Genomic DNA, 26079 nt, shown 5'->3' with positions numbered 1-26079 from the left:
ACTGTTAGAATGCAATGTCTTCTAGTACCAGTAATGTTCTTTAAGCATTTTATGCCATTTGGTTAAGCTGAGAGAATTCAGACTGAGGTAAATCAATTCTAGAAACACTAGGTCTGAAACGTGATCTACGCCTATCTGAGGTTCAGTAGGAAAGGGGAAAGGGAAGAGAGTTGAGGCAGAACATATTCACCATATGGGCAACTGATACAACTGAATTTAGATATCTCTCATGCAGTAGTTCTGCAACTCCTAATACATTTTAAAAATTAGTCTACCTCAAGTTTACCATTAGGTAAAAATTTCTAGACGAATGTCATTTTCTTGTATGGATGTCAGATTTTTAAACATAATCCTGTTTTCATTTAGGTTTTCTCTAAACTTCAGAAGTTTAAGCAAAAGCCACAAAGAAAGATCTTAACAATGTTATATGTTTGCCAAGTATGTCTGAATAATGCCAACATAAGAGGTGCTTGAGCACGATCTACATTCTCCAGAATTAAAACAAAACAAAAATAATCAAAGTAAAACAATAAAAAAAAAAAAGCACATGAATTTGGGATTGAGGTTGGAATAGGAGACAGTTTCAGACCTGGTTTAATCCTGAGAAAGATGGGTCCTGAGAAGTACTAACAGTCATGCTTCTTTTCCTCTTCCCCACTGGAGATTCTAAACACTAAACAGACAATAGAGGGTGGCAGTGCATCAAACAGTATTGCTTACATTGCAACAATGGCCGGCGCAGACAGGCAACACCGAGGCATTAGAGAAAGAACAGGGTAGCCAAATGCCATCCTTCTTCCACCAAGCACTGTAGCTTCTCAGTTTTCCAAATATGAATCACATACTCAAGAACATTTGAATTCTGGAAAATACTAAGGTTTTTAATGCCACTATAATGTGTCACTGCCTGAATCAGGGATAGTACTGGTGACATTTGGCTCTTTGATTTTCTTAATAAAAACTGGGGAATTTGGATCTGCAATCTTTCGTACCATAATCTGCCCTTCCCCAAAAAAAGATTGTACAGGGGAAAAAAAAAAATCTTCAGTAAGGAAGAGGTAGAAGGCATTTAGTCACCTTAAAATTTATTTTCATAAGCATGCAGGGCTGATTATTACTGAAAGAGATGAGCAAATTCACTAAGATTGGAGTAGCCACTCCTAAATGTCAAATTCAGAACAATTTTCATAATAAATTTGACTTTAAAATCAACCTCAAAAGCCCCCCAAAACTCTTTTTTTCCCCCCACGAATAAAAAACTATCCAAACAAGCTGACCAAAGAATCCAGTTTCATATAACTGGCATTTTTCAAACTACAATACAGAAAACACTAAAAACCAACTACATAAACAAAACACTAATCTAAAATGTTCAAGAACAACATTTAGAATCTGAGTTAAGTAAAACACTAGTGCTTGGGCCCTAGGGGCTCTCTGAATCTGTGTAACAGCAAGCAGTTCCATGAATATTCTTTTTAGTATCTCTAAAGAGGACACAAAGATCATAAAAAGATTTCCATCACTGGGAAATAGGGATTCTAACACAACTATGTGATTTAGAAGTTATTTTTAAAGGGTGGGGGGAGCAAAGAGGTATTATCTAGGCCATCATTTAATTTTAAGGCAAAAACTATGTACTGCAATGTCAACATGCAGAATATGGATCACATGAAGATAACGGATCTTTAGAAGGGGAAAAAATGGGAAGGAGGCGGCTGGGAAATGGCCAAAAGATTAGAGTCAAACTGACAAAACTGCCCCCAAAACTAACATCGGTAAAATTTTTTTTCAATTCAATCACCAGGTTTTGCAATAACAATTAAGAACCTGGATGCTTCAAAAAGAGAAGCCACGGAATACTTAAAAAAAAGGAAAGAAAGAAAGAAAAAAGAATGCAATTTGGGAATGACAAGGTAAGTTTTAAGTAGATTTAAATACCTTTATTTTTTAAATATTAAAGCTCAGCTTTCAACCAAAAAAATTAGTCTCCTACAACTGGGTCAGACCAACGTTAATGTCTCACACATTAACAAGTAACACCGGTTCTAATGGTAATAGCTCCAAGTTGGCATTCATACAGGCAAACAAAGGTAAACATTTACAGCTAGACTTAAAAACACCAAATATTTCCTAATGGTTTAATAAAACAAATAGAAATCTTCCTTCCAAAAACAAAAACAAAAAAAACATAAAAAGTCCCCAAGTTGTCCTGAAGTTGAGAATTTCTATCAGATCATTAGATCATAATATGCTTAAGTGCATTGCCAATGCTGCCTGTCTGCCCGAGCTCAACATTGAATCAAAAAATAAAGCAATTCACTCAATAAAACTAATCATTGCAGAAAAAATTTCAACACAATTAGTTTCTAAGTGCAATCATGCGTCCTAACTAAAACCCAATCGCCCCATAAAGTTTATCCACTCTGAGACCCCGGTGAACACTAGTTTTGTTGTATGAATGTCCATTTCACTTAATATTTTCCTTTGAAGAGGGGGAGGAGGGATGGAGAACCCACCCAACCTGGCACCCAAGTAAGAAACTGTCATCTACTTTTGAAACAGGCCCAAAAGTTATCCTTTTGAATACACAAATCCAAGGACTGAAGAATTCTCATTATCAATCATGCTTAGTCAGCAAATGTTAACACCATGGTGACAGAGAGGTCAGTGGTTCCCACGCTGGCACAAGCACTTACAAATGAAAAATAGATAAAACTGTTGAATAGTCAAATAACATAGATGATTACATTTCATTATTAAGCCCTTGGGAATTTTATATTTCCATATAGAAAACTAACCTTGGTTGTTTAAGTAGAAGAGAATTTCTTTCAAGTTACTAAGTTAATAGTTAGCCGATTATTCTTCTAGCACAATCTTTTAAAGCAATTATCAACAGCAAATTAAATTTACTATGACTTTTTAAAAGACTGAAAGTTTACCAAAGCAATTTTTGGGAGTTTTTATTCTTTGTTCTTTCATGCAAAGAACATTTGACTAACCTTATTACAGTGACGCCCAATACCCATTAGGAAGTTATCTGGTTTAATGTCTCTGTGTATAAAATTCTTTGTATGCACATATTCAATTCTACTGATCATCTAGGGAAAAAAAAAAGGGAGAAAGACTTGAGTTAAGCAATTTGAATTACACGATAAAAGAAAGCAACACATTATCTCTCAATTATTTCAATGTCTCAGGTATATTTAAATAATTTTAGAGTCCACAAATTTTTATTAGACAAAACTAAAAAGGGCGATCAGGCTCTCTATTTATGTCTAGATTGATAAATATCCAAGCATGAACCTGTAGCATTCTTTGGCTTGTTCTTCAATAATTATAAACAAGATAGCATCTAAATTGATAGAAAGAACCAGTGTTTTAAATTGCAAAAGTAATAAATTTCGAATTATTTCAGTTGTTACATAAAGTAAAAGCTAAATCATCACTTTTCACCATCAATCTTATGCTTCCTGAGGTTAACCTATGTTAAAACAACCTGTTATTACCCAGATCTACTTCCACACTCTTACATACACACACTCCCTCTCCGACACACATACTTGGGAATAAGAGGTGTTGAGCATTTGACAGAACTATAAGTTGTTATTGTTGTAAACTTAAATAGAAGCACTCTATTCACTTTTTGTTTTTAACTACACATATCACAAAGATTCCTGAAGTTGGTAGCATACAAAATAAGCATATAACTCATATAAACAGGGATGTATATATTCCTTTTTTTTTTTTTAACATATTTTGTTCATATCTGTACACATTTTTTGGATTCTCTCATGTTTTTCTCCACATTTATATAGTCACATTCAAAAACTGAATAGTAAACATGTCATTCTAACAAGTTTTTCTTGGTTACTCTGACCTGTCAAATGGTATAGGTCTTAGCATTCTTTTTAAGGGCTACAAGTATTCTATGGTATGGATGTTAAGTTTTCCCCAATCCTCCCCTATAGTATTCCCACTGTTTCCAGTATTTCCCCACTGTAAGCAATGCTATTATTAATAAACGTAAATATATCCTACCTACCAGTGCTTTTATTCTGCTACAAATCCCATACAATTATAGTTGCTGGGTTAAAGGGTAAGTATATTTTCCATTCTGACAGGTGCCCACCAGACTCTTTTTCCAAACAGGCTATAAGAAATCATTTTTCCAGTAGTAGTATTTGAGAGCATATTTTTCCCACTACCAAAGTTATTTTAGTTCTTTCTAAATTTTGCCAATTTGGCAGGTAATGACCTTATGTTCCTAACACTTCACTTGGAAATCTGGTCATTTATACTGATCATTTGGATTTACTATTCTATGAACTTTCAGTGTATATTTTTTTGTTCATTATCCTTTTGGCCCTTTCCTTGCCAATTTTTCCAAATTCTTTGTATTCGAGACAATTTTTTAATCTGTCATTCATAATGTAGATTTACATTAAAAAAAAAAAAAAACTTATCTACTATTTATGGCATCTCTTCCAAAACAGTTTCAATCTTCAAATTATCAAGATACCGAGAAGCTGTACTTGAAAATGTTTTCCATATCCAAAGACTGCCAACATTACCTTTCTACCCATATGTTCTTGCTCTTGTCAGAAGCAATGTGTCAGGATTCTATATTTTATTTGTCCCCATTCTCCCCAGAGCTTTTATTACCATGGATGTAACAGACTCTAAATCTTATTCCTTTTACCTTGATAAATGTTTTTTAAAGCCAAATCTGTAATCTCTGGCTTAAACTGATACTCTCAAGAAAGCAGATTGTATACAATGTCCAAATACCATCTTTAGGTACAGCAACAACTTGTACATTAGAGAAAGTAAAACAAAACATTTGGCTCCTTTAATACACATATTTACCCCAGCGAAGTAATACCCACCATTAAACTGTGACTATTAACTCACTGGAATAACTTTGGGCAAAAGATAATGGCACAAACTACAGACTACTTCCAGTGCTGCCTATCGTCTACAGAAAAAGACTTAGCTTGTATTACCTCCTAAATAAATGCTTTCCTGGAACCCTAAATTACATTCTTTTTTCCATACGACCAATGTACCCAATGTAGACTTCTATCACAGAAACTTGGACATTGTATTTTCACATTTTTCTCTACTAAATTCCACACTGTCAGAGGGGGAAGGGTCAAGTTCTTACTTTCTGTACCCCCTAGTTTTAACTAATTACAGTACCAGGTCCTAAATAAATGTTCACTGTCTGAACGTCTATGTGTTACTGAGACTACAGAACTTTTATTAGGATTCATTCACATGTTAATTAAAACATGTAAAGGTTTTTAACTTTTTAATGTTTGAGTCTATAATGTTCCAACACTGTAATTTGCTAATATTTGCTTGAGCCACTCAGAGTTTTTATGTTAAGATTAGGAAGTATCAAGTCCTGATTACAAAAATCTAATCCTTTGAGTATATACACCCTAAAATTCTACTTCAAATGCCAGTTCTGTTTATCACCTCATTTTACTTTCCTATGATATCCAAATTTTTTAAATGTTATTCCCTTCCACAACATTTTTATGAACACACTGAGTTTAAGTATTTCTAACACTTTCTTGCCTTTAAAAGCATCTTGATCAAAATTCAAAATGATAAATTCTTTAACATTTACTTATTATCTGTATTGTATTATCTCTTCCCTCAAGGCTTATTATTCCTGACTCCATTCCCCCACCTTAAAATTCTTTAAAATTAATTTTTTCTCATTTTCTTAAGATCAAAAAATCAAAGCTCTGGCTTTATAACAATTTTATCTAACCTCCAGCCAATGCATGACTCAAATTCATTGACATCTCCAAAATTTCCCCAGTTTTGCTTAAATACTACCAATGACAGAGAATCCATTACTTCAAAAACATTTACTTGTCCAAATATTCTTCCTTAAATTATTTTAGTACTCTATTTTCCTCAAAAAAAAAAAAAAGTACAGCTTTCATTAGGGTTCCACACATAATACATATAGCATACAACTTGCTTATGGATACATTTATCTATACTTACATATATATATACACAAACACTTTGAGCCCTTTCTTTAAACAAAACTTTGAAAAGAAACCTGCTATATTCAATATCAAACACACTCCATCTGATGGAACAGCTTGAAAACTACTAGTCTACAGGTGAGTGATAAACTAATATAATCTGTTTCTGTCCTACGCCCATAGGAAAACATCTACAAGTCATGAGATTAGTAACACTTGAATGAGCATGCCCTATTTTATCTTTTTTTTGCTGATCCTAAGGTTAATCAGTGACCCACAGGTTCACAAATATCTTCGTTACATTAAATAAAGTTGAATAGTAGTATTCTGTTTTAATTCTAATCAAAATTTCACATACCTGGTCAGCTAACATAAGTACAGTTTTCATTGTGAACCTTCTTGAACAGAAATTGAAGAGGTCTTCAAGGCTGGGTCCAAGAAGATCCATGACTAGCACATTGTAGTCTTTTTCCTGACCATACCACCTAGCAAAACAGAAGAGGGAAAGGAAAAGGGAGGGCATTATGAAAAGCTGATTATCACTTAATATCACTGAATTTTAAAAATTCTTAAGCCTAAGTTTTCTCTCTCTCGGGTTCAGATGATGAACCCGAGAGAGAAATTCATTTGCAGAAAAAAAATGTACCCTGATTGGAAGAGTTTCTGCTTAACCTTCTAGAGCCCATTAGCCTAAGAATTATAGATGTGCCAATGGCAGAGTTGGTCTGCCTTTATTGTACCTAAAACTGTGTACAATAAGTCCTCACTTAACATTGTCAACAGGTTCAGTGACTTTAAGTGAATTAAGCAAAACAACATATAACAAAATAAATTTTACCACAGGCTAATTGATATAAACAAGAGTTAAGTTCCTAAGGCACCTCATCAATGTTATAATAAAACAATGCTGAATAAAATATTACTCAAGGGCCTGCTGTACAGGATACTAAAATTTCCCCTCTTCTATCCTTTGTTTTCCATAGAATTCAACAATCTTCACATTTATTCATTTATTTGAAAGAAAATCTCACAGTGGTTAAATGAGAAGAGATGGATAAGACATAAATAATAATATTAAAAGGTAAATGATGAACAAAGTGAATCGGTTATGCTTTTCTTTTCTTTTTTCCTATTTTCCTTTCCTTTTTACTTTTGCATTACTTAATTGTGGAGGCAAATCTCTTCCAGGGAACTCCCAGGAACTTCAAAATCAGTCCTTGCCATTATAAATTTACTAAGAGTTATAGCATATTTTTAATATAAATCTAATTATCTAGGTTTTGAAGAAATGATTGTATAAAAACACCAAATACAGAAAGGTTAAGGCAGTAAGTGGAAAGGCACGAAAAGTCAAAAGCAAAAGAGAAAGCATAAATCAACTTTCATAAGACCACATCTTATCTCCACAGAAGATTTGCACCAATGGCTCACTAACAAAACTACAATAAATAAGCAAATTTTACAATCATCCACCTAAGCCTAAATATAAACCTGAAATGTAAAAGGCAAAACGTCGTATTTCGTATCTTTGTGCAATTACATGATTGAAAATTAAAGCATTTTTTGAGAAGTCATCTGCAAAGTAAGCCTAATTTAACAGAACGCACTCCCATAATAATTAGAAACGGGAGAGAATTAGATGAATTTGAAAACATACTTTCCGAAAAAATAAAAATCAAGTTTTATTGGGCATTTTTCTCCATACTTGCTTAATTGCATTAGACAATCCACTATTCTATTGAGATGATAAAACAGTCCATAAAAATAGCTAAAATAAAAATGCTGCGAAGGCATTTTTCTCCACCGAGCAACTATGCATTTCTAAAATAATTAGAAATGCTATATAGTACTATAACTTTTTAAACCAAGGTGACAGGTGTTTCTAACTTTCATACTTCCTCTTGGTCTCAAGGAATATATAGCTTTTTTTCCTATAAAGCTATCACCTCATATCCTCCCCATCTGTGCTTTCCACCTGTCTAACTCATCCAGACATTAATACACACAGATTAGGAGCCAGGAACAGTCTTTTGCTTATTCAAATTCTACTTATTCAGTTTCTACCTCAACTTCCATGCTTCCCACTTCTGTTCTGAGTTTCTAACTCTATTTTCTACCCCAATGTCCTAATATCCAGATGCCAAAGATATTTCCCTTACGTAGCCTATTTCACATTATTACTGGATTTTATTTTATTTTTTTAGTCTTTACTGAACCTATATGACTGGATTCTGATATCATTTAAGTTTACAGACAATCTGAAACATACCAACACCAAAATCCCATTCCTATTCTCCACTTTCTAGATGCTTTCAGCCTAGAAGCTCCTTTTACCTTTAGACTTTTTTTTTTACGTGAGTACAAGATGTGCTGCTACTAAGTTACACTGTGATAAAGTGATGTGCATGATGCAGGTACTCAGACACCTGAATTAAAAAAAAAAAAAAGAACTCTGATTTGATTTGGGCCATATTCTTCTTTTAATAGTTTCAAGACATGCAGAAGAATCAAGTAATTTAATGTACAAAAGTTAAAAAAAAAAAGTAACAAGTCTCATTTGTTTGCTTCAAATCAATGCCTTTACACTTTGGGTGTTACATGACCAATCAAGGAAGTACGCTGAAGAATGAGTTCACAATTTATAAAACCATCATTACTTAGAGCATACCAAAAAAAAGGCACATTAAGGTCTGAAGATGCTAAGAGAAGGCAAGGTCCAACTCTATTCTCATTCTCTTTCCCCTAAACCCATATCTGAACTAAATCTAGTTAAAAAATTAAGATGCACATAAAAAGTACAAAGATAACACATTCACAAGTCACTCACTGGGGCTAACAAAAATGTTAACAGAATTCAGAAAATCAAAAGATCATGGGAACTAAATCGTCCAAAGAATTCTTATGAAAATGACCTGTTACAGGTGAGATCCTGAAGGAGAGATAGTATTTTGAAAAGGAAGGTAGAAAAGGACGTGCCAGGCAGGGGCAAGAAAAGATTTATAGAGGGAGAGACTCAAGGTGGCTGACAGTTTCGGGCTATATTATAGACTTGAATGCCAGGCCACAGAGCTTTAAGTTCCATAAATAACTGGGGGGAATTATCAGTCGAGTGTGGTTGGAATATAATTAACTCAGTATTTTAGGGTTAGCCTTGGCATTAACATGCAGTATGGAAATCAGGAATAGAGGAAGGAATGAATGACATGGGGACCAATTAAAAGTGTTATATTACAGGTGGAGATTTAAAGCTAGGTTTCTTTTTTCTCTGAGAAATTTATTTATAAAAATGGAAATATCTCAGAAATGACTAAACTATTTTAAGTATTACTATGAGACCTAAGGACTTCCAAGAACTATAAATCAGTATCATAGGTATGCAGTTCAGATTAAAGCACCCAAGTATGTTCCATTCCCATGACTAGGACAATAACAATAGGAAAACATTATCTGTTTAATGTAGGTCCTCCAGTTTAGAGGACTGACTTAACAGGTGTGATGGTTAATTTTAGGTGTTAACCTGACTGGGCTAAGGGATGCTGGGTAGTCCTGTAAACCAGTAAACCATTATTTTGGGGTGTGTTTGTGAAGGTGTCTCTGGAGACTAGCATTTGAATCAAGATGATTAGCATTTGAATGACTAAGATCATCTTCTTCAAGGTGGAGAGCCCACAAGAGAATAAAAAGGAAACAGAACTTCACTGTCCATGTTTCTGGTTTCCCTAGACCACAGATATAGGCCTTCTTAGTCTCCATAATTGTGTGAGCCAGTCCTTCATAATAAGATGTCTTTCAGTATAATCATACAGGATCCATTTCTCGAGAGAATCCTTAACAGCAGCCACTGTATCTGTCCTGTTCACAACTCTATATTGCCAGCATCCAGTACAATGCCTTATATGCAGAAACTGCTCAGTTAACATTTGCTGAATTAAAGATGAAAAACATAAAAGGCTAAGGAGTGCTTGATTTGACAGATAAGAAAAACAAATAAGGAATGCAAGAACACTCCCTGAACTGAAAGTTTAAAGTCATTGGCGAGCAGCTACTCTACTCACCTTTGATTCAAATACACAAAGTAATTTTAACAGTAGTAGTTTTAATAGGCAAATGTCTTTTCCTATACCATTTATCTTCCCATCTGTAGGATATTAATGTCGGTCTTCACTGAATTAAAAAGTATAAGCAAGCACTGAATCAGTGCTATAATATACCCATTTTCATAACATCTACATTTTCAAGAGTCTTCCAAACTTAGACCCTTGCCAAGATATCATCATCTAATCTTTATGTTCATTTTTATGAAGGTAGAAAAAGGACCTAGTCTAGTACAATCTTGCTAAACTCTTAGAACTAGCTCAAATTAACCCCCTTAGGTTGCTACTGCTAACAGTTACTTTAGCCACTCTGCTCTCTTTTATCTATATTCCTTTTAATGTTCCTAGCATTTAATATGTGTGCCATTCTTAACAGTATAATTTTGCCATTCATAATAGATATATTCTTAAAATTATGGCTACCCTTCTTTTTATCCTTAAACAGTGCCGGAAAGACCATGAGCCAAATTATGTACAGGCAATTTTTGTTTCTTTTCCCAATACCACTTTGTTCCTTATTGTAATCATGCCATGTTGGCTCCCTGCCCCCATTTTGGTTTTGCTTGTTTGGGGGAGTGTGTGTATGTCTGTGAGCTGGGATACCCATTTATTTATAGCAATTAAAGGTCCCCCTCCCCTCCTAAATTACTAGGTTCCAACAGTAAGGCACCCTCACCCATCTATTCTGGATTTAAGTTCTTGAGTCTCAGAAGTCACTAATCCTTCTGGTATACTGCATTCATTTGTTGATTACTTCTAAAAGCTGCAGATATCTATGAACTTGCATCTTAGACATGATCTCTAACCTAAACTATCAGTACTTATTTAAGTTCCATCTTATTAATGGCATTCATCATGAAAACAGAACCAATGATGTTAGACTACGTTATGATACGTAGTAACTCTTCAGCCCTTCTGAAAGAGAACTAGACACCTGACTAAAGGTGGGCTCCCTCCTGGTTTTCTATTAATTCTTGGTAAACGAGATTGCTGTATAACTCTTATTTTCCTTAAGCTTCCCTTCCCTGCCCATATTTGCTCCTTAGATTTGCGGCCTTTTTCACTTTCAACACAAAGAACCTAGAATGTAATGATCTAAACTTGATTTCTCCTGCCATAAAAAATTTAAGAGCATCAATCTATTTCCTTCTCTCACGATTTCACATTTAAAATACATATTAGATTTCAAAATGTCAGTAACACATAATTTTTATCCATAACCCTTTATTTGGATTTACAATTTGCGGCAATTTCTTTGAAATCATTAAGGACCCAGAACATTTTCACATAGAAAGACACTCACTACTGCTATTTGGCTACTGCAAGGAACTGGAAAATCAGGTTAATAAACAGACACTGTAGAATACAAGCAACAAAAACTGTAAGTACAAATACAGGTTAAACTGATTTCTCCTCAATGACAACTGATTTAGAAAAGAACTACGGGAAAAGCCAGTGTTACTATAGTTACATCCATCAGAATAATAATTCTGACATGATAAATTTCAAGAAATTTTAGATGTTAACTCAATCTCTTTTACTTCACCAAACTTTTCCCAGAACTGTTCAACCCTTTTAACTGGCTGATTTTCTCACCTTTATAATCTCACATCCCTGCAGAAGGCATTAACAAGCATGGAACTAATTTAAAATTGAACAAGAAGGTAAAGAAAAAATCAGAAATCCAACTAAGAGACCAATCCTGGATCAAATATACTTAGCCACATGACCAAGAAACTTGTATCACGGCGGTGGGGGTTGGGTAACTCGGTTGGGGTAACTCATTCTACACTACTGAGTTCTCAATCTTTTTGGTGCCATGTACTTCCCCTTCCCCCATCTTTGGTAGTCTCATGAAGCCTACATACCCCTTCTCAGAATGCTTTAAATGTATAAAATATTCAGCATTATAAAGGAAAACAATTATATGGAAATTCAGCTACCATAAAATTATTTTAAAAGATTACTTTTGATGTAGCAATACACATGCAGTTTATCGATGCATTTAAAAATAAGATATAGAGGCAGGTTTAATTAGTACTATAATTTTGAAGTAGTGATGAGTGTAAATAGCACTCTGAGATACCTGCAACAACGATAATGTCATATGAAAATATCTATGATTTCTACTGGTTCTAAAGCCAGAGGTACTGCTTAGTGGGGGTTTCTTGCAAACATAATAGAAATAATAGATTCAGTTAGACGTTAGGATCATGAAAATGCAGGTGTAATATTTTTTCTTATCTAAATTAACTGATCTCTTTCTTAGAAGGTGGGAGGGGCAGATATCCCTGAACCATGCTGTATACCAATTTTTAAGGTAAACAAGACTGCAGAATAAGATCTAAAACTTGGGAATCATCGACTAGGATGATTCATTTTTCTTCTTCATCCTAACCCTAATTATTACCAATAATCCTTTGCTCAAAATATCATCCCTAGATCCTAGAAAAATGCTGTAACATTCTCACATTTCTCAGCGTCCTTGTTCCTTGCCCTTTGCCTTCAAAGATAAATGTTCCTTAATTTGAAGGTATAACAACACAAAACAGTGCTTTGATACGTATCACTATGCACTATTAAAGCTACTATTCATTTATCCATTCAATATTTATGGTGGCTAACAAGACAAAACCAAATAACTCCTCCTCTCAAAGCTTACAGCAGTGTGTAGGCAAATAAATAATAATATCATGTGATGGAGAGAATGGTATCAAGAGAGTACAAATTATGAGGACCCAGTCAGTCTTTTAAAGGAGTGGTTCTCCCAATCTTTTTGGCACCAGGGATTGGTGTTTCTGGAATCTAATGCCTGATGATCTGAGGAGATAGCACTGGGGAGCGGCTGCAAATACAGGAGAAGCTTCCCTCATTTGCCCGCTGCTCACCTCCTGCTATGCTGCCAAGTTCCTAACAGGCCTCAGACCAGTACCAGTCTGCGGCCAGGGGGTTGGGTAACTCTGTTTTAAAGGGAGACATCGGGGAAAGCTTCTCTGACAAAGAATGGTTGATTCTTGAAGCATAAACGTAAGATGGCCAGGTGAGGGGGTGGGTGGGGTTAGGAATGTATTCACAGAAAACTGAAAGTGGCCAGCATGTTTGATATAGAGATAAGACCACCTTATTTTCTTATCAATTAACTTGTTAAAAACCATAATAGTTTATATCTGCCATCTTACTCTCATTTTTTTCACTAGTTCCCAGTAAAATGATTATCATGTTCGTCATATTACCCAAAATTACATTTCAAAGATCACAAATGATCTGATTTTTGTTAGTCCTTGTTACTGCTAACATTGGTAGTAATGGTACTGGAAGACACCATGCGGAGAACCAAAAGCTTAGGGGGATACAGTATTAAAATATACTTTTCCACTGACAATGTACCTACAGTTTTTACAATAACAACTATAAAACCTTGATTGAATCTTTTCTAACAGGCAAATATACAGATAGAAAGTAGATTAAAGATTGTATAGGGCTGGCAGGATATGGAGAATGACTGTTGGGTTCAAGATTCCTTTTGGGGATGATGTAAATATTCTAAAATCAGATTATGGTGATGGCTGCACAACTCTGCACATATACTAAAAACCAACAAATTATACTTTAAATGAGGGAAGCTTTATATTTGTAAATTACGTCATAAAGCTTACAAAAAATCTTGTTCCAAAATCTGTTCCTCCAGTGTTTGATTCAACTTACTAAGCACCCACTGTGTGTCTGATATTGCAGATTAAGTGCTATAGGCATTTTAAGGTCTAAGAAGAAGAGATAGATGACAAGTGCAATATATAAGCACAATAAATACAAAATACAGAGGGAACAATTTATTCAGAGATGATAAAAGGGAAAGTTTTCTAGAAAAGTTAGCATCTGAGCTAAATTTTGAAAGACATTTGAATTGTTAGCTTCCCAAGTACTAGTTCCAGTAGCTATTCTACACTTTCATGGTGCCATTTCTCTGCAATAAAAACCAATGCCCTTCCTCCATTATCTACCAAAAAAGGGAAAACTTTCATATATATGAAGAACTCCAAAATCTGGCCTCTGCCAAATTATTCTTTAATTTTATATACTTATTCCCTCACTAGACCACTCAGACCATACCACTGGGCCAACAGTTGTTTACGAAGCATCAATATACTCCACTCCATTCTCACCAAACACCCAAATCTCATTTCTTATATATCTTTAGGGTGTACACATTACCTCTTCCTAAAAATTGACTTCTTTTAACTTCAACAGTCCATTATTACAACTCTCCTCTTGCTTAACTTTGAATTTCCAAAGGGTCAGTCCTCACTTCTTAATTTACTTTCTCTACTATCCCTTCTAAGCTCATCTTGCTCAGATCTAACCCCACTCCAAATTACCTGGCTTAAGTTTAGTTCTGTATTTTCTGCCACTTTAACTATATAACCTAACCTTGGGATACTGTCACTTTAAACTCACCATATCCTTTCTGTAGAAGCTGTTTTAAGAACAGAATAGTCTGTGAGGAAGACCAAAGTTTTGCCACCCCAAAATATGCCTTTTGGGATATTGATTTTAAGCTGGTTATTAAGAAACAAGAGACTAAGAAAGAACCTTTCACGACCAACCCTCAACCCCTATAGCTACCTCAAGAAATAGAAAACCTTGCTTAAAGGAAGAGAACATCACCTTAGCATCATAATATATACTAAATGTGGCAGAATGAGAGAAATCTAGCAAACCCTGTTTGAACTTTCTGTGTCCCACCGTATCTGGGCAGTCTAGCAAGAATATGTTTACCACATTTGCTCTTTCTCATCTACCTGCAAATTGCCTGACTTCTCTTTGAAATTCCAGGCCCCTGTCCCCTTTTCTCCCTTGCCCACATGGTAGATTCATCTTCAGGTCTCATGTTTATGACACCCCTGCACATACACCCTTAATAAACTTTGGACATTTTCTCCTGTTAATCTTATTAGCCCAAAGAACATAGAGGGTGGAGGAAAAGTTATATTTTTGACTCCCAAATCTGGCGGTGTAGGGAAATGAATTTCCTGATGTTGCTGAACTAGAACCAAAATAAATTCCAAAAGGCCAACACCACTGAAATGCTAAAAGGTACTTAAGCTGATGAATATTCCATAACAGCACCTTTCCTGTGAAATTAATGGACATTAGCATTTAATGATATGGTAGTATCTTTATACCTGAACTAATAGAGCCACATTTCCATTTGTAAATTGGCTGCCAGCTAGTGAGTTCAGCTGAATATTTAAGAAAGAGTAAACACTACAGAGATGATAAATATTCTCATTAAGATCTGAGAAACCATGAACACATCAGGGTCTCCTAAAATTCTGCAAATGTGTATAAGCCATAAGTTTCTACAAGGTTCCATTAAAAAAGTAAATGCACATAGATAAAATAAAAGCAGAATTTCTTTATTATGAACCATTAGTGCCTTCTTTTTACCCAGCACTATGCTAAAAAACATAAAAGATACTTCCATCAGCAAGACATGGTTCTTTCCCTCAAGGAGTTTCTAGAATGCTTTCTTGTAGGAATGCATTTGAGAAGTGAATAAGAAAATAGACCTAGCTGGTCTTACAAAATTCCTTTTATAAATGAAAGATAGCATTATAAATTACAGAATTCATTCCAGGTTCAAATCTATATATTGGACAGAACCCTAACTTTCATTGCAACTCTTTCTATTTCCCTTTGTGTTGAGGATCAGAACGTACTCTCCACCTAAACCTCTTTTGTAGAGTGCTTCCAAAGTCTCCATTAAAAAACACATGCCACTGATGACTTACAGACAGCGAAAGGCAGTATTCTAGTTCTTTAAGAGAGGAATAAGACAAAGAGCTCTATTGCCACTAGGTATTCACCATCTTGTCTGATTATTTTATTAGGGTAATTCAAAGTGTACTTCATGGTGATAAACAGATTAATAACCTGTAGCCTTGCATATTGACAAATAACATCAAATCCCAAAAAACAATATGTAACTGTGATCCAAAAGGATTAATTGTTATTTAAAAAAATCAAATATTCTTTTATCTCAGTAGGGTCTGTGGGTTACACTAGTACATGCATTTGTCAAAACTGAGTCAATGGTACATTAAAATCTGTGCATTTCATTCTATATAAATTACATCTAATTAAAAAAATTTCATCAAGACATGCATTAGTATTTGTTACATGATTACTGGTCATTCAAAATTTCAAAAACCACCTGGTATGGTACTGAAAACAAAAACAGTTAATAAAAAGCATCATTTAAATTAAGTAATTATTTATGTTATGAAAGCTATTAAGGCATTCATCTACTCTCAGAAAAACTTCTGTTAAACTTAGTAACTGATTTTAATATAAACTTAAAAGATTCTATTTAAAACTTTTAAATTCTGGCTTTCTTTTTATAAACTTAACATTAAATTTCTTAATAAATATTGACAGATCACGAGAAAACCTTACTAAATGATACTTTAGGTACAGTGTAAATATACTTTGAAACAAAATGATCTAGCTCCAAAAATAAACTAAGGTAGTATAATCCATGTATACTATACATGGGTTTACAAGTTATTTACTCAAATTTAAATACTAATTAATAATATCCAATGAAAATTCTCATCCTGCAATCCATGTCTTCAAAAGGGAGATTAAGAATTATAAGCAGCTAGTTAGATAATAATACAAACAACAGGTTACAGTTTCTCTGTATGAGACCAAATGACATAAAGTAAAGGAGGCAAGTAGGGCTCTGCAGCATCAAATGAAAGGGTGTGAGGCATGTGAGCTGCATGATTTGACCTTGACACAAAGGTGAAAATGGCTCACAGGAAAATTCAAAGTTAGGAGACTCAATAACCCCTCTGAGGGTCAACAGTCTAATTCGTATTATGAGATGTTGGGCTGTATCTTTGTTTTCACCTAGCGCAAAAATGCTACCTAAGTATCATTACATCACTCCATAACTAAGAATCCATTATAACCCATTATAAACATCTTTAGTATATTGTAAGTTCAGTTATCCTATGAGATAAAATCACATTTCTCATGCATCCAGTGATTTCTCTACTAAAGGCATACCCACTACAGATGTCATATTTGCTCTCTGACAACAGTATTATGACTTATTTACAAGATATATGCTCCAAGCCAAAAAAGCTGATATTAAAATTTTAAATGCTTTTAACACTGAAGAGTAGAGATTAACTAGTACTTTATAACTATCTTCTAGAATATGTGACATTCAGAGGGCAAAAAATTAAAAAACAAGGTAACAACAATCTTCCTATGCCCCCTCCCATCTTTTTAATTCATGGTTTCCTTATAAAACTATGTTCCCTTAATTTACTTTCTTCTAAATGATAACCTATGGTTTACCTGATGCAGATGGCATTTTAAAGAATCTTTTGAGTGGTGTCTCATGAAAATAACATTCAAAGATCTAAATATGACTTATCTGAAAACAAGTCTTAAAATTGCAGAGCTGCCTGTTCTGAGGTCAACTAGACCAGTGACTTTTATTTAAGTAGGGAAACTTGTTCAAACAAAACCCTACCCAAAAGCTCATATTCAAAACTCTTTTCCCAGAAGAGTAGGAAACCCTAAACCTTGCTGTCCAGCACTCTCTCTTCCCACTCCAACAAAATTAGAAAATGGTAAAATCCTTTTTTTAAATTCAGATGAGGAAAATGACAGGCTCAAAGAGATTAAGGGATTGACTGACCCAAGATTACTCAGTCAATACCACATGGCAGATCTTGAGCTTGGTTACACCATATTGCTTCTTTAGAGGATACATTAATTCAGAGTAGCACAAAGAAAGAGGAGATTGTAAGAGAAACAGTAATTTTTATTGAGCTCCCAGAGGCCAATTCACAAGGTCCAAGAATTTGAGTTTCTTAGAAACATGAAGAGACTGAATGTCACCCTCTCATTCTTTGCTCTTTACACTGATGCTATGCCTCTATGTAAGAAGAGTAAGGACCTGATTAGGCAGGTCTGCTATGTAGGCTAGGTAATTTTCAGCCCTTGGTTTAGAATACATTAAGTATCTTTTAAAAAATGGTGGTGGTGGTGGTGGCGGCAGCGGGGGGTGTTGGGACACGAATGAGTGAAGAGCAAAATCTAATTTTTTTAAATTAGTGTTAACACTTATGAAACAATGGGTAACACATAGATTGCCTTATTTAATCTATCTGAACAGTCAATTTGATTAAATATTTAACAAGTAAATATTTATTGAGTATATACGATTTACAGATAATGGGGAAATAGTGAGGAACAAACTGAGGGTGTGGAAAGATGCTGACGCTCATGTAAAGAACGCTTGTATGTAAATCTTATCCTTTCTGCTTCAGTGGAAAAACAGTTCTCTCACACTTTAAAACCAATGAACCACTTTTGTGTCTATGTATTACCAATCCTATAACAAATTTACTTGTTCCCCACCCTCAAGAGACTCCTCCCAGAAGCCATACTCTAGTCTTGGATCCCTGCCCCAACCAGTTCACCAAGCTTTCTTCCTTAGAGCCAGATCTTGAAATCCCATCTCCTCTCCCACAAAGCCTTAACTTGAAAGCCAGGTTAATCTCTTTAACGCCACTCATAGTCAATTTATAACTACAACTCTGTGCACACATCTTATAAACAGACTATTATTTTGTTTACGATTTCCTGTATTCATGTGCTTATTCAGTATATTAACTATTGCCTTTGTTGATCTGTATTTGTGTTGCTCTTAAATAAAAGCTACCAGATAAAAAGGGCATGTGTTTAATTTGGATTTGGCAATGAAACTGCCAGATGCTCAATGCTTTTTGAAAATGATTTCAAATACATTAAATTCAACCTGATTTGTGAACTTTATAAAACCTCCCGACATGGGTAAGTCTCAAAAGCATTATGCTAAGAGAAGCCAGACACAAATGACCTCATACTACGATTGTATTTACATGAAATTTTAGGAAAAAACTAGTGATGAAAAGCAAATCAGTATGGGCCAGAGTTGGAGAGATGGGATCAAACGTAAAGGGAAACGAGTTTCAAATGTTTAGGCTGACGTAACTGACTTTTTTTGGAAAAAAGCTAAGGATGTTAATCAAAATTTTCATTTTACCACAATAACAAATTTATTTTCCCATATAGTATGTTTTTTTGGGGGGTGGAGGACAAAAATCATTTAAAATCTCAAATATAGATCATCTCAGAGTTCATATTAATCTTTACCCAAAAAATAAACCTGGAATTCTCTTTCAAATAATTTACTTTATTACTTACAACCAACAGAACATTTTATTATTCAATGTCCACCATTATTGGAAATTTTGTTAAGGATAGTGTTTCTTTTGTTGTTTCCACATCAGAATTAATGTATGTCATTTAGTTCTTTACTCAAGATTTGAGGAACAGAAACTGAAATGGAAAGAGGCTGCAGTAAATCTTATTTCACTTAATTTTCAACTATCTCTGAATCTTCTTGCAAACGATGTTGGAATATCGCTAGGTTTTAAGCCATATTTTAGTCTGTATTATAGGAAAAGATTGTTTAATCTCAAAATCCGAACTATTTTAAAACCCTTGAAAGCTAACCGTTTAAAACCCAAATGTCTCTATTTGGTTATCTTGTATTGATTACTATTATTGCTACTACTTGTCTTCACCAATATCCCTTCCTCGGTCCCTCCAAAGGCCACAATTCCCGATATGATGAGTTACTGACCAAGTAACTCAACAGGTTAAAGTTACTCATCAAACAGTGACTACGCGATTAAGCTTTCTTTTAATACAACCCATTTGAGGAAATGCCAGCCTAGTGCTGTGCTCGAACTGCATTTACCATTACCCATAATTTAGTACAAACTGAAATGTTGCCAACGTTACCATTCAGAAAGGGTAATTAACACCTTTAAAAAGGCTCTGAAGGATTTTGCATAGTATAATTTTAATAATTTCACGTCGCATCTGCTGCAGAGTTCGCGAACAGGCTGTCATTATGCCTTCTCCTTCCTTGAACCCCACCGCCGCCTGCAGCCTCATTCTTGGCTTTTCAAAGGTTTAAGCCACTCAGGGCTACCAAGAGAGGAATCAAGGAAGCTTGACTTGTGAACCAAGCAGAGAAAAGGGCAGGAATCTGCGGTTGAGTCACGTCGTTCCGCCATTTTCTAAGCGGAGGAGGAAGACATGTTGGAACAAAAACACAACAAAAGAGCAGCCATTTCCCAAGCCAGCTCCAATAGCAACCCGAACTGGTCCAGCCAGGTCACTTCGGCACTTTCAAATTCTCTTCTCTGGACAAACCTAAGAACATCAGAGGTGCCGACGTACAGAAAGCAGCCGCCAGCCCTTCCGGGTAGGTATCAAACATGACCAGCACTTAACTGCAAATGAAAGCCTCTGGAAGAATGACGGAAGCTAAACGGAGCCGACTGTAACAAATCAAAATTCTAAACTAAGTTGGCACACTGAAATATACTCGGTGACTGTGGTGACTTAGGGTTCAAAGGAAACCACCGTCTGAAAGAAACGCAGGTAACTCAAACACCAAAGCCCAGATGCAGCTGGTCCTGTTACCTGCCTCGGCCCATTTCCCCCATTCCGTCCCTCCCCCAGAGGACAGCCTGTGTGCTGACGGGTTCTTACCGTATGTGGGGGATGCCGACCCCACCCTGAAGAATTTTATAGAGTTTGCTCTCATACAGCAACTGGGGATGCCTGGCCTTCTGAGATTCTAGCTTCACTGCCACTTCCTGCAGGGGAAAGAGGGGATAATGGCATCAGCATCCCTGTGGATTCAATGTCACTTGGGAAAAGAGGGGAAACATTATTAGCAAAGCTCCGACTCGTTAACTGGATGGCGAAAGTGAGAGAATGGGAAGCGAATTTCTTTGTAATTATAAAACGAGGCGACCAGCCTCAAAGGCCTCTTCGGGGGTAGTGACGAAATCGGCACGTCCTCTAAAGTGCAGGAAAATGATTCATCCAGAAAATGTAATGAGAGGTTAAGGAGGTACCAAGCGATCGGAAACCGTCCTAATTATAACAAGCAGCCCAGCAGAATGAAATATATAGGGAAAAACGGGGGACCACGGAAATTGGATTTGCCGTTCTCGCCTTAAAACGACGGTTAAAAAAAGTTCGATTACGGTATTTTCAACGAGCTGGGAAACTTCCCAGTTCACCCAAGCTTTCTATTGGGTTCTTTCCCTTTTAGGGTAAGAGCGTGGGAACGGTTCCTAAGCCAGGAAAACTGGCTCCCTCTGGACTCCCCAGTGCGTGCGTGAGGTGGGAAAAGGCCCGAGTAGTTTGGGGGTTGGAGTGGGGGGGGGGCGGTGAGGACAGGCGCAGCGTTGTCGTGAACCCCACCCCAGATGATTACCTCGCCATTGGTGATGTTGATCGCCAGATAAATGTCCCCGAAGGAGCCAGACCCGATCTTCCGTACCAGTTTATATTTCCCTCCGACAATGAATTCGGCCTTGGAGCCGCTGCTGCTCGCCATCCTGAGAGGCGAAGACGGAGGCGGGGGCCAAGCCCCGACACCTCTGAGAGGAGGACGGAGGCCTCTGGGCTCGTCCCCGGAGCAAGGCTGCGGAGGAGGGCGGCGGGAAACGGAAAGCGTTGGCTCGGCGTTACAAGGCCCGGAATCAGCCGAGGGGGACCTGATCGCCGCCGCTCACTCAGGTTTCTTCTCGCCGGGCCGCAGTTCGTGAGGGGTTCTCGCGGTTACTAGGCTGGGCCACTTGTTTCTAGGCGGCCGCTGATGCCTCGCTTTCACGGCGACGTCGCGGGCTGGAAAAGGGGCGCGGTGAGTTAGGGCGGCGATCCCGCTGCCACCGCTGCCGCCGGCTCCCTCCCGGAGGGACCCCTGTCACTCTGCCGACGCCGCCATCTTGTTACTCCGGCTCCAGCCAACGCAAAATGCCCCCGGTCCCCGGGAGCCGCTTCTTCACGGCGCAGAGCACTCTGGGAAAGGGAACTCGGGCGCTAGCCCCGGAGGGTCGGCAGCGAGAGGGAGGGCGGAACCGGATCCGCGAGAGTCGTGGCCCACGCTCCCAGCGTCACCTCGTCAGCGCTCAACTGCTCATGCGTAGTGCAGCCCCGCTGACGGCGCAGGCGACCCGTGGCCTCTCCTCACCCCCGCCGCGGGCTCGCTTCCACTTCTGGTCGTCGGCTGTTCCACTCTTGCTACCTGTTTGTTAGTCACCTCGGACACGCCCGGTCTCTGGAAGGCCGCGCGGCCCCAGGCCTCGAGAGCAGTTAGGAAGGAGTCACCTTCATTTTGCATTGAAGGTGGGAGCCTCAGGTCTCCTCGGAGTTGGGTATTGACCTTTGCTCTTTGTTTGAGGCGGTTTTAAACCTTTGATCTTTCCGCCACTCCCCCTGACCGGCCCATTCCAGCCCAATTTGTTTCGAAAGAGGCTGTCGCCTCTGGTGGGAAAGAAGAGAAGAACTGCCCCAGGCCAGGTGTGTTTGTTCAGGGCCCCCGATTTTAGCGAAGTCTAGCCGATCAGCCGCAATAGTTAGATTTCTCCCTACCGAATGTTGGAGACCCTCTTTTTACAGGAGAGGAAAAGAACGAAAGCAGAAATTACCTCGGTTCCCTATGTCATTGTGTCGTTGCCCCACTGAAACGTTTGATCTCCAAAGAAAGAACCTAATACCCGATTCATAGTGGCAAATATTGTCAACAGAAAATAAAAGTTACAACCGTGAAAAAACTGCACGTAAAAGCTCTTAACCTACCTCTATCCGCACCCCCAAAAAAGTAAAGAACCATTTTGGTCATGTTGAAAATTAAAGCATTGACCTCGCCCCCCCCCCCAACAATTAGGCTAGAAATTACTATTTCAAAATGAAATTGACGTTAACAACTTCGTATAGTAATTTTTTTTTTTACTAGAAACTGACCAAAGAATCAAATCAAGACCACATTTTGGTTTATAAAATTTGACTTATAAAATCGGGCTCGGTAGTAATGATGGTTACAGAAAAGAATTCCGTGGTTGATGCTATCACCTATAATAATCAAACCCTGATGAATGAATTCAATCCAGAATGAATCAAACCTGAGTTGTAAAAATTTAAACAAAATCTATCCCAAATAATTTCATTACAATGGAAATGGAAAAAACTATAGACTTAATTGCAATTTTGATCAAGTAATTAGTAATGGAGTTTATCCGGGAAGATACCCTAACTAAAATTTCTCCGTGTTATTCTAATTCTGACTTAAATGGTTGTATTATAAAACTCTAGTTTTAAAAAGTTGAATTCAAACAGAGAGGAAGAGACTTCATCTAATGTTTTGGTTTAAGTTTGAGGCATTACCAAAACCCAGGCTGTCTGGTTCCCAATTCAGCACTATTAGACATTACCCTTTGGAGACTCTAAAGTATGTTGGCCTACTTGGAAATTTCTGTTTTTAGATTACCGTTAAAAATAAAAGGCCAAGTGTAAGCCATCCAAAGTTCAATGGATTCCCCAGCTTTGGGAGTTCCCCACAGCAGGGCAAGGTATACATTTAAAGAGAGTTTTTGGTATGATATGGATACAAATGCTGGATTGAGGGGCTGGGGTAAGGGTGGAGGTGTGCATAAAGTGGACTAGATTAGGGATTCCCAAAGGTCTGTGTATGGACAGGTGCAAGTTTAACAAAGGTTTCCATAGAGATTAGAAAAATAAGAGCAGTATAATGCATTTTTTCTTTCATTAATCTAATTTCAAAATGTTATTCCGAGATTTTATCTTTTTATATATGTGTCATTAAAGTGCCCTTTTATAAAATGGTGCTGATGCGTAGATAGCCATTTTGTTTCATTAGTACCCTTATTTGGCAAAATTAAAGCTGACATTTTATGTCTGCCCTCCTTTTTTCTTTTTTTGGAACTTTTATAAGCTTTTGAAATCCCACACTCTGGGACCCACTAGTCTGAATAACTTTTAGAAGCCCTTCCAACTGAGATTCTGTGATTTCATGTATGTGTTTGGTGTGTCTCATTTGTTTCCAGCCTGCTGTAGTCACTATTCCAACACTGACAAAAAACAACAAAATGTACTAAAAGGCTATATGAGTGATCACAGCCTTTTCAAACATGATTTCAGTTGATTCCATCTTAAGATTTAAATTCGTCAGATTTAAGAAGGACAAAAGTTGAAGGTTTTTTTTTTTTTTTAACACGGAAAATGAGAATTTTAGGCGTTGACTTATGATTCAGACTTTTCCTTAAAATCATGTCTCATTTTTGGTAGCTTTCACCTCAGCAATTGAAGAATTACCTGTTTAGGTGCTGCTATTTTAAAGTTATAAGTCATTCTGTACTTGTTGAATCAGCAGAGCCTTCTAAAATGTGCCAAAATGCAATTCCTACCTCCTGAATCAGATGAATTCACTAAAAACAGAAAAAAGTACAGGATAAAAATTTTAGACTTTAAGGGAGATTGAGATCGTGTAGTTCAATAACTGTATTTTTAAATGCTTTGCAATTTATAGAGTGGTTTTACACATATCAGTTGTGCCCTTCTAGGACAAAGTGGCTTGCCCACGATCATACAGATCTTAATGGCAAAGAAAAGACTAGACCCCCAACCTCTAAAAGAGAGAAAGATAAAAAGGAAAGGGTAGAAGGCAAATTGGGACAATCATGTTCCAGTGGTTGCTTCTGCGTTTATAGAGAGGTCAGGATGAATTGAAAACTTAAGCCACAATATTTACCCAAGAAAAAAATCCTTGGTAAATAGAGTATATTTTGGGTAAAATGATAAGGACAAGCACAAGAAGTGTAGATGGATGCTGTTAGGTGCAAATAAGTAGAAAAAAATGGACTGCCTTCGAATATGTCAAAAACTTTCAGATGTTATTTAACTATTACACAGCCTTGTCTATAATCAGTATCAGTTGAGTTAGTGGAGTGATGTCCTATTGGATCAAAGTGTCCTATTAGTGTCGGAAATGTCCTGTTGGGTCTTAGAGATAATCCGTTCAGTCTGTTTCCTAGTCATGGACAGTGACTGCAAGTCCGTGTCTCTTTCTTGCCTCAGTTCCTGTACTCTGTTGTTCAGGAGGTTTTGTTAAAGTGGACCACTACAAACACATTTGAGACATTCTGTAAACATTTTATATAGCCATTAACCATAAATTTATTTCAATTTTATTCTTTAAACTTCTTTTTGCTTTTGACCCATAAGGCTTCAAGACTAAAGATTTATAAGTTCCACGTGTGTGCTACCTGATGATCTTTTAATAATCACATATACGTATAAAATGTTTATTTTTTTATTAAAGTGACAAATATTTGTTTGAAAAATTTAGAAAATTTAGATAAAGCCGAAAAAAGAAAACCGAAATTTCTTAGAATCACCAAATGTTAACATATTACTGTATGTTAATGTCCAATTTTTTTTTCTGTGTATCTTATGTGTGTGTTGGTTATACATATTTATTAGTATATATGTATGTATGCATATATTTAATTTCTTAATTTGCAACATGTAGTAGTCATAGTGCACATTTAGTTTCGAGACTTTTTTTTATTTAATGATTTGTTGGAGACATGTTTCCATCTTAGTAAATAATCTTTCAAAATATCACTTTTTAATGACTGTATATTAAATATGTATTGTAGTAACAGAACAACATTGAAACCAATTCCAGTTGAGTATTTGTTATTTCCAAACTTGCTAGTATAAACAATGTTTTAATGAATATTTCTGTAGCTAGATCTTTGCTGGCATCCAAAATTAATTGGTTGAGCTATATTTCTAGAAATGCTACAGGTCTTAAAGCCTCTACATCATAAACAACAACTTCTGTTTAAGCAGTTTGTGAGGATTAAACCCATATTCATGGGCAATCTTATCTTCTCATTTCTTAATTTTATCTTTTCAAATTTTAGTCCTCATCCTTCCATCCTATCCTTAAAAGAGGTTGTTAGGTTTTCTTTTCTGACCAGCTATTGTTGTAAAACCTAATAAACTTAGAAGAGCTC

At 36.5% G+C, this 26079-nt stretch overlaps 1 protein-coding gene across 9 annotated transcripts in view; it reads right to left on the bottom strand.

Moving 5' to 3' along the window:
• The window catches only part of CSNK1A1 (casein kinase 1 alpha 1), a 40552-nt gene extending 18427 nt beyond the window's left edge, over window positions 1–22125 (bottom strand). For 2 of the 9 annotated variants that reach the window (XR_001597575.2, XR_004951831.1), the window contains exons 1-5: window positions 21471–22125; window positions 20735–20841; window positions 6367–6493; window positions 3000–3098; window positions 590–673 (exon numbers count right to left, since the gene is read on the bottom strand). Coding sequence is in view for 4 of the 9 variants with exons in the window: in XM_016150350.2 (XP_016005836.1) it covers window positions 590–673; window positions 3000–3098; window positions 6367–6493; window positions 20735–20841; window positions 21471–21593 (540 nt within the window). In the remaining 5 variants the exon portion in view is untranslated. The remainder of the gene's footprint in view (window positions 1–589; window positions 674–2999; window positions 3099–6366; window positions 6494–20734; window positions 20842–21470) is intronic. The other 7 variants (XM_016150350.2, XM_016150352.2, XM_016150353.2 and 4 more) reach the window with 5 other exon arrangements.
• Window positions 22126–26079: the final 3954 nt, after the last annotated feature.

This window comes from Rousettus aegyptiacus, unplaced genomic scaffold (genome assembly GCF_014176215.1).
Source record: "Rousettus aegyptiacus isolate mRouAeg1 unplaced genomic scaffold, mRouAeg1.p scaffold_m13_p_7, whole genome shotgun sequence".
Lineage (NCBI taxonomy): Eukaryota > Metazoa > Chordata > Mammalia > Chiroptera > Pteropodidae > Rousettus > Rousettus aegyptiacus.
The sequence above is the reverse complement of the archived record's forward strand: the minus strand, read 5'-3'. Positions and strand labels throughout refer to the sequence as shown.